Source organism: Diplotaxodon limnothrissa, linkage group LG9 (genome assembly GCF_057381915.1).
Source record: "Diplotaxodon limnothrissa isolate DT_005_m linkage group LG9, D_limnothrissa_male_GT1.1, whole genome shotgun sequence".
Lineage (NCBI taxonomy): Eukaryota > Metazoa > Chordata > Actinopteri > Cichliformes > Cichlidae > Diplotaxodon > Diplotaxodon limnothrissa.
Window position 1 is genome coordinate 24,947,594 of NC_140604.1, and position 9,542 is coordinate 24,957,135.

The 9,542-nt window shown below is 43.5% G+C and overlaps 1 protein-coding gene across 1 annotated transcript in view; it reads right to left on the minus strand.

Annotated features, from left to right (window-relative positions):
• The window catches only part of zbtb47b (zinc finger and BTB domain containing 47b), a 32,400-nt gene extending 24,351 nt beyond the window's left edge, over nucleotides 1-8,049 (minus strand). The window contains exon 1 of the mRNA XM_085362911.1: nucleotides 7,876-8,049. Within this exon, the coding sequence (XP_085219037.1) occupies nucleotides 7,876-7,878 (3 nt within the window). The 5' untranslated portion in view covers nucleotides 7,879-8,049. The remainder of the gene's footprint in view (nucleotides 1-7,875) is intronic.
• Between the last annotated feature and the right edge of the window lie 1,493 nt (nucleotides 8,050-9,542).

The following is a 9,542-nucleotide window of genomic DNA, read 5'->3' on the forward strand; positions in this document are numbered from 1 at the left end:
AAGTGCAAAAGTATCTGCCCACATCTGTCCAGACTAGACAGGCAATAACACAAGAGTTTTATATATATAGTCCAGCAGGGGTGTAGGGTCTGGACAGAAGACTTGCTTGCCAGTGAATATCTGATTATATATGATTTGTTGGTATGGAGAAATTAAACAGTGTATTTGGTAATTAGACTCTGATGACCCATCATGGCAGAACCAAATTTCCAGAGTAATAACAAGAGTAATGATGTCAGCATTGAGGTATTGATGTAAAGAACAGAAGCTTAAAACCCAGGAAAGCAGGAAGATGAGTGATTACAGATCTCCTTATTGAACCTATGTATAAGCTTATTTTTTTCTATGGTTTATAAGGATCATAAATTAAGACATGCTTATTTTTTTGGAAGTGTTGCTTCTTGCTTTGATATGCAAGGCTGTACTGGCACTGATGGTTGGTGTTTCAAGGTAATTGCATGGTGCAAAATTGTTCAGTACGCATGTAATTTCTGGAACACTTTCCTCAGTCAGCATATTATGACTTCTGGATGATGCCATTAGTTACCGCACTAGGCAATGGCAAGAAAAGGTGAGTACATCAGTTGTAAACAACACCAGTGACATATAATTTGGGGCTTTTTTCAAAACATGTTCAGATTTTTATAAAGTTACAGTACTTAAAAAAAAACAAAAGCAAACCCTAGTATGTTTCAACTTTCTCGCCCACACCGAAAAAGACACACAGCGCGGGTTTGAAAAACATGCGATCATTGAGGTTAACGACATCAACTCAAGCTAATTGGAGTCAGGAGTGAGCAACCTGGAGTACAATCAAGACGATAGCGGAGGTGTGAGGTAAAGCTCTCATAAGAAGCATCTGTGAACGTTGAACGAGAAGAGCTCCAATCAAAAACTCCTCATTTGCATACAGCTGGTAAAGGTCACACATGAACAGTTTAACTATTGACAGAACCACAGCCAAAGTGTCTAGAAATCCTTTCAGTTTAGTTCTAGGGTGAGCTTCCCTAAGAGCAGGCACTCCGCTGAGATGACTGACACATACTGCAGATTGCTCATTGAGGTGAATTAGAAGACCAGAGAAGCAGCTAACAACTTAAATGAACCACTGGAGGTAGTTAACACTGTTTGTAAATATGTCATGAGAAAATCACCGAACAGGCACGCTGTCCGTGGCAGGACACCACAGAGAAAGCTGCAGCTCTTTCCTAAACTCTGCTGAGAAAATGTTTTGAGGGCTAATGAAACGAGCTGTTCGTGAAGAACATCCAGCGCCGGATACAGCTTAATTACAAACATGAACACAGTCCCAGAGTGAACTACGATGGAGGGAGCATAGAGGTTTTCAGGGCTGCCAAGTCTATCAAGGTATCTTGCATAATAATATCAGGGTGGCTGCCTGCCCACTGAAGCTCAACAGAAGATGGATGAGGCGCACGAGTTAATATACCAAATTAAAAATCTACCTTTTGGAGAGGCCCAGTCAGAGCCAAGACTTTAACCTAATAGAGATGCTGTGGAATGACCCCAGGAGAGTTATTCACACCAGACATCCAAATAACACGTCTGAGCTGAGGCAGATGAATGGCTCAACATTCACCTGAACTGTGTGGTAGGTCTCATCAGCAGATCCTGCAGTGATTTGAGGTTATTAGAATATTCATCCATGGGTGGAGGAGTCAAACTAAATATCCGGGGATTGGACCGGCAGGGCCTACGCCGTTGGCTCGCCCACTTTTGTTTCCTTCACTTAAGAAATATTGCAAAAAAAAACAAACCTTTTCTGTCATTCAGTCATCTGGAACTTATACCTACTCCTGCATCCCTTCACTGACTTCCAGTGAAATTCAAAATCCACTTTAAAATCCTGTTACTAAAGATAAAGCTCTACATAGACAGGCCTTTAAGACCTTATCATTACAGACAGTCTCTCCGATCTAACCAGGGTCTCCTGACTTCCCCTCGCTCTGATTTTAAAACCACATGATCGTTCTCCTGAGGTTGTTGCGACCAACCTGTGGAACAGCCTTCCTCAGCCAGCTCCTCGGCTTACCTTTTATTAAATATTTGCTTGCATCTGTGCATGTTGTAATTCAGTTTAGTTTTTAGTTTAGTCTTTATTAGTCTCAGCGTTAGTTTTAGTCTTTTAATTGTTTTTGCATGTGTCTCAGCCACAGGTATTACAAGAAAAACTTGTTGAAAGCAGATGAATCACAGTCTTGGAGACTTCCAGTCTCAATAAACATGTTCATCAATGCCTCAACAGGCAAGCTGTAACAAAACTAAATCTATTTTTCTCTATATTTTAAATAATTAGTTTAGATAGTTTTACAAGTTCACAAAATCATTTCAGTTTTTATTCAAAAACCTGGTTTTAATTTTAGTTTATTTTAGGTTTTTCACATCTAGTTGTAGTTTTTCGTTTAGTTTTAGTTCACTTTAATAACCGTGGGTCTGACGAGGATGCCTTCTTGGTGAGGTGTGCTGGGCATGTTTTAGTATGAGAAAGGCGCCCAGGGGTAGGCCGGAGGGATTAAATTTTTCGGCAGGCCAAGGAACGCTTTGGTATTCCCCGGATGAGCTGGAGGAGGGAGAGGACTGGGCTTCTCTGCTTAGGCTGTTGCCCCCGTGACATGGCCCTGCATAAGCAACAGAAAGTGGATGGATGGATTATCCAGTGGTTCACTTACTTGTCATTAAAGACACAAATGATTGTATTTTTACATTTCTGGCTTTAGGATAATGTCTTCTGTCAAACTGATGCGGGAACAGCAGATCTTCTGTTGGAAAAGTCCAAGTGCAAAGCTCAGTAATTAGAATCACTGTTAGTTGCAGGCACGAAGCCTCAAATCCAAAGAGGAAAAAGTCAAATGAACTCTATACAACTTTCATCAACAACCTGAAAGCTAAATGAGGTTTCAGGTAAAATGTACAGCGAGACGATTCCAGATATAGGATGAGGTAAATTCCAAATTACTTTACAGTTTGCTGCTGGTTATTCAGTTTCTCTTTCCACCACTTTAGCTAATTATTTTATTCCCTTTAGCCTATTAAAACATTTAACTTTCTTAACCACAGCATTCACTGCTGGCTGCAATTAATAAAGACAATATTATCAGCATTAACGCTGCTCTAATCCTAGACATCCAATCTCCCCTTCACACTGTTGCCCCCCCAACCCTCCCTCCCTCATCCTAATCTAGCAGTTTGGACTTGCCCCAGCTTTGCCCTGGTGGATCTCCACCAGCTTCCTTGATTGGATTTAAATACATTTCCATCTATATGTTAATGCAACCACAGGTGACAAGCCAATCTACAACTGATATGCGTTTACCCGAGCATGAAATTGGGGAGCACAAACAAAAATAAGGATGAGAACACGGCATGAGCAGCATCTTGGCGACGTACAGTACATTAAAATTTGACAGCGTGAGCGGGATTGCCTCGGCCGCACGATTTGCAAAGTCCTTTTAGCGTCCAGTCCTTTGAGAACTGGTCGATGACGGGTTTTATCGGTTTGGGGGAGGCTGGAGACAGTGCTTGCATTGCCCAATCAGAAGCGACGCTGAAAGAAGACATCAACCGCCGGTGGCTTGGAACTGAGATGACGAGCGGTTGGGATAATCAAAGGAACTGGGTGAAAGGGGGGGGGGGGGGGGGAGGTGGGGTGATGAGGTTAGAGTGTCCGCACTGAAGCTCTGCCAGGAAGTTTGTGTCTGGGCCAATGAGCTGGGAGAGGAAGCGCTGAGTCAGGAACCCCGGCCAAGAGAGGGGCCTGTGGTGCTGGCATCTCCTCCTCGCACACACGTTACAATGGTTCGCACACCACCGCCCCACTGGAGTCATAACATGTGCACGACACGGGTGCACATGCGTGTATACACGCAGGGATGTGACGCCAAATACCTGTGGCACCAAATAACCCCAAAAAACTGCAGAGATATTTTAATTTCTAAAAAAGAAAAAAAGAAAATCAGGTCCGAAGAGACTAAATTTAAATTTGTCCATGTGAATGATACACTGGCTGAAAGATGCACCTTTGAAGTGATCTATTAGAGACAACAGATAACTCTGATGTGCAGCAGAGAGCAGGTGCAGACATACCCGAGGGTTATTACACAGGCTGAGACTCTGATATCTTCATTATCCCTTTCATAGCATGACACAAAAAGAGAGGAGGCAAACACAAGCCTCTAAAGAGCTCCTTATCACAGGAATCTCTCTGCTGTGGCAAAATGCGCGTGCGTGCGTGTGCGTGTGTGTTCGCATTGGGCGTTGATGTGTTTGATGAGAAGGTCAGAGAGGACAGAGAAGGAGGGGGGAAAAGGTAGAGTAGGAGCATCAGCTTTCTATAGCTGCAACCAATAAGTGGACAGCAGGGAAATAATGAATGCAATCTTAAAGGAACACCAGCAGCAGTACAGTTAACGCATTTTGCAAATGTACACATTTGCTTTGTGAGATAAGAAAACATACGCTTGTTTTTATATAAAGCTACATCTAGCATGAAGTTAGTTCAGGGTCTCAAACATGGATTTGTGAGGCCACCGGTGAGAACAATGGTGCGATTCCCTGATGATGCCGGTAAAAGTTCATACTTTTGGCCCAGCTTCAGCTCACCATCTCATGGCTCATACTTTAATCAAGTTCTATCTTTTTCTAGATGCATTTATGCATCAAATTGTTCCTTTAAGGCTTAATCCTGAATAAGTAAATATTATATTAAGGCGGCACAAGGTTTTTAATTTAACTTGACCTTTTTCGTTTCAAATCAGTTCTGTGCATTATTTTCATTATTTATACTACTCTTAATACAGATAAGCAGCTAAAACGGATAATGATGTCATTCCCATTCAAAATCCAAACATTAATCTATGTCTATGACACATTTTTATGACTGCTAGATCAAGGATCCCTTCTTCTCTGCTTGGCAAGTGTCTGAAAACAGCACAAAAACTCATCTGCACTAAAGCTTCTCCTAAGTCTCTCTCGCTGACCTGAATTTTGCTAAAAGCTATAAGAACACTTTAGAAGCCCGCTCCGTTTTAAACTCTCTTAATATCTTTAAATGCCTGACAATGAAAGGCTAATAGAAATCCTCATATCGAGCATTAGGAAAATAAAAAGCTGTCTGGCTTCTTTGATAATGGAGTTCAATGTCTTTTTCTTTTTTTTTAATGCCATAGTGTTAAATTAGAGTAACTTTCCCCCCTTGGATACAAAGACAACAATACTGGGTGGCACTGCTGAGAATGAATAAATCCACGTCTTTATTTGAAAACGTAAAAAAATAAAACAACAACCTGAGTGTACTTCAAGCAAGCTGGTGCCACTTGAACCAACGAGAACAAAGGAAACCTTACATAAGCCCAGTGAGTTTGACCTTGCTGTCTGCACAGCCTTGTCCACTGTTCTTAATCTCAGGGGCATAAATTAGCAGCACCTACAGCATGCTCCGAGTTTCCAAGAGAGCGGAGAAGTCCGCGGGAGTTTGTTGCTGGGTCTCGGGGAATGACTGCACTTGTCACAAAGACTAAAGACAGCTCTCTCACTCAGCACCCAGAGACAGTGAAGCCTCAAAGTCAAGGGTGGGCAAGAATGCCCTGAATAGGCAGTTACGTAAAAACTCACAGCACCCTGGGAGGATAGAGAAGGAGCTGCTTAGGACCTCACAATGCTGACTGAGGCCAAACTGTATCACGGGGCCAGAAACGTACAGTATAAGTGTCTTTAGTGTGTGCGAAACTAAGGCAGATTTACATTTTCACAATAAATGAAGACAAAAAAGCCAAATAAAGTCTTTTCATTTGAATAGGAGGATCTCCATGCAAACGCCCTCTTCAGTGCAAAGTATATGGGGAAAAAAAAAAAGACTCCAGCCATTCATTTTCAACAGTAAACCTGTCGGGGTGGAGCTGAAGTCTAACTAGGCTGAGATGGGAAGAGAGCAAGAGTGCACGCTGGACACGCAAATTAACAATCAGCAGCTAGTCTGACATGCACACCTTTGAACTGTGGGAGAAAAAGAAGCAGAACCAAACTAAACTCAGCGCAGGCACAAGGAGAGCACGCAAGCTGCACTCAGAAGCATCGCAGCCAAGCCAAACGAGCAGGATAGTACCCAGAAGCCTCTTGCTGTGAGGTGACAGCACTAACCACTGCACCTCAACAGGTTAAAGATCACTTTGCGGTAGCTTTGCACCTCTTGCGCCCATTCATATTTGTATTTTGCATCTTTTTTTTAGGATGTTTTATGTCCCTCTGTGGTTGATTTCTGTCTCTTTTTTTCCCCTTTCAACTAATCTTTGTGGTCACTTTCAATCTTTTTATTTATTACTGTGTCTCTGTACTAATTTTGAAAGTCCCTGTTGATTGTTTCCATCTGTCGTGTGTCACCTTACACATTTTGTCCCATAGGTGTAGCTTTTGTTATTGTCGTTTTCACTTTTTGCCCCTTCCACTGAGTTATTTTTCTATTTCTGGTCATCTGAACGACTTTATAATAATGTTAAGAGACACTTGCATAGTGAGGATCTGGTGCATGGGCCCCATGATACCGTGGGCACCTGTTGTCTTTGCTGCTAAACCCTTTGTGTAATCCAGCCATTCGGTATTGATTAAAATCAACATAAGCCCAGATTAACCCACCTTGGATATATCAACAATCTAATTTATGAAATAATCACCAAAACAATTAAAAGATTCACTCTGTCTGATCTCTGGTGCATTGCATTCGCCATGCACACTGTGCACTTGACCTCAGTTTATTCTTCTGCACTTGCAAAGAAAAAAAACGAGAAAAAAATAAAATAAATAAGTAGAACATAAATACAACATCAATCAGACCTCCCTCACCCTCTTTGCTCCCACCAGAAGCCACCCAGCGAGCACCAGGGCTAACCCCGCTGACCTGACCCAGATATTAACCCAAGCCTCCAGATGTGAACGCGTACTGGGATTACGCCACCGCTGCATCAAGCTCCACATGCTTTCCTAATGAGGCATCCTAAAATGACCCTGGAGACAGAGCGGACTGTCTGCCTCTGTACTGTCGGCCTCTATTCCCACAACTCAGCCTCTCCGTCACAATCACCCTCCGATCTGCTAACGCGTGGAGGAAAACACAACTTATCCACGCTGACAAGAGGACGAGGAGAGCATTAGTCAGTACAAATACGAATTAGTCGTCTCCCTAAAGCGACTGACCTCATGCAGCAGCCTAGAAAACTCGTCACAAGCCAATAAAATATTGCACATTTTCTGCTTCAGCTGGACTTTGTTTTCGTTATTTATTTATTTATAACCAGGCAGCTTCTTCTATCAGATCTCACTGGTGATGTTTTCCATCTCCACCTCTTTTCACCTCTACTTGAGTGTCAGCCGCAATCAAAATAAAGTTATGGAGACGAGAAGAGCGGCATCTCTCATGAAAGCCTCGCTAACTTGTCCTGCACCGGCTGTCTGGCTCGCTTGGAGAAGGAAGGGAAAGGTGGCACTTTCACTCGCACCAGTCACGACCTGAGTGCTTTGCAGAAGCGTCCGATATGAAGGAATTTAACTCCTTCTCCGCATCAATGTGGCTATTGTAGCCATCGCATTCTTTCAGAGGGGGTCTGCTTCGATCCACCCCCCCACACCGCCACCACCAGCCCCCTCAACTTGTGCCATGTCGGCAAGTTACAAACTTCACCGCAAACGATACAAAGCACGAAACACGCGTGTGACAGCCAGCTGTAGGGGATCGCGACGACGCGCAAGTGTGGCAAGTTTGATCGGCCTGCTAAGTAGCTCAAATTTGCAAGAGATCAAGAAGGGACAGAGAGAGAGGGAGAGGGAAAAAAATAAACAAAAATGCAGCTCTGCTCTGTAGCCTACCATTTTGATCCAGCGTTTCGAGGCTCAAAGGAGTCCCAGAATAACTCCTTTCGCACCAGTTTCCCCCTCGCCATGAAAATGACCGTTGGATTGTCACATTTCTCCAGTTTTTTTTTTTGTTTTTTTTGCCTTATCCTGAATCTTTTTTCCCCCCCGTGCTGCTGTAGCATTCAGACAGACAAAAATGCAGAGGCTGCTTTTGCAGAAGGAATTGGTGATTGGAGCTCAGGGATCATATGGGCTTTTTTGTCAGACGTTTTTAAAGGGACACGGTACTGTTTAACGCTGGAGTTGCGAGACAGGCGCTTCTCTCTCTCTCTCTCCTCCTTTTGTACTGCACGTGAGCGTTTTAAAGCTAGGAGGAGGAATACAGACGCAGGCGTAGATGGCGCAAAGCCCCGGGTGCGCTTTCTCTCACTGTGCGCTCCTGTAACGGTGTGACGTCAGGGCGGGCAGACAGATGCGGAGGTCAGCGAGTTCACCGGTTTCCCATATTACAGAAGTCATCCTAACTTCATTTGGCGCCACACATGTGCGCTATCGTAACTTTCTTTTTTTTGAGTGCGTGCTAAGAGCGCAGAAATATGGTTATGTTATGCACATTGTGCAAAATGGTAACTAAGAGATAATCCACAAAATGTGCAAAATTTCAAGTAAAAATCCGCACTGCAATTCCCTCTTTACATAAGGGCCCCATTACCTGCTACTGGGGGCCAAGAATGGCTTTGAAACACTTAACGGAACCACATCGCCCATCTTTTATATACAAGAAGAACCCAGTGGTCTGCTCCCTTCAAAGGAAATAAACAGTCTCTCATTTTCATGCTAGTTTCAATTCCATCCAGGCACGACTGTGGACCTGCACAAGGCTGGAATGGGCTCCAAACCCTCACTCTGGAGCTCCATGCAAGATCTTTCATGAGAAAGGTGGCGGATCGGACCAAAATGGACCAGACTGATTCTTATATAGCACTTTTCTAATCTCCCAGAGTACTCAAAGCGCTGTATACAACATGGATAAACTCAAGTGCAAACTAACCAACATTCACACTCCGATGAACACATCAGAGGCTAACTTGGGATTAGTATCCTTGCCCAAGGATATTTGACTAGAGAAGCCAAGGATCAAACCACCAACCTTCCAAGCAGTAGCTGATCTGCTTTACCACCTGAGCCACAGCCACCCACAAGCTCCTCCTGTGGTCCCAAGAACACCATTAGTAACAGACTATATATTGAAATCCTGCAGCTCCCCTTGCTCAAGAAGCCCCATCTGAAGTTTGCCAGTAAACATCTAAATGAATAAGAGAAGGTTTAGGAGAAAACGTTATGGTCAGATGAAACCAAAATTGAGCTCTTTGGCACAAACTCAACCTGATGTTTGGAGGAAGAGAAATGTTGAGTATGATCCAAAGAACACTATCCACACAGTCCAGCACGGAGGTGGAAACATGCTTTGGGCTGTGTTTTTGCTAAGGGTACAGGGCGACTTTACCACACTGAGTGGTCAGAAAGGAGTGACTAAACACATTTTCTTATACAAGACAAGATTTCACCTTTCATGTTTTGTCCAACAAAAGTTGTATTTTCTCATGTTCGACTCACTGGAACTTCCTGACATCCCTGGAGTCCTGGGCTGAGGCTAGGTTTCCTCTGGTAAATCATGC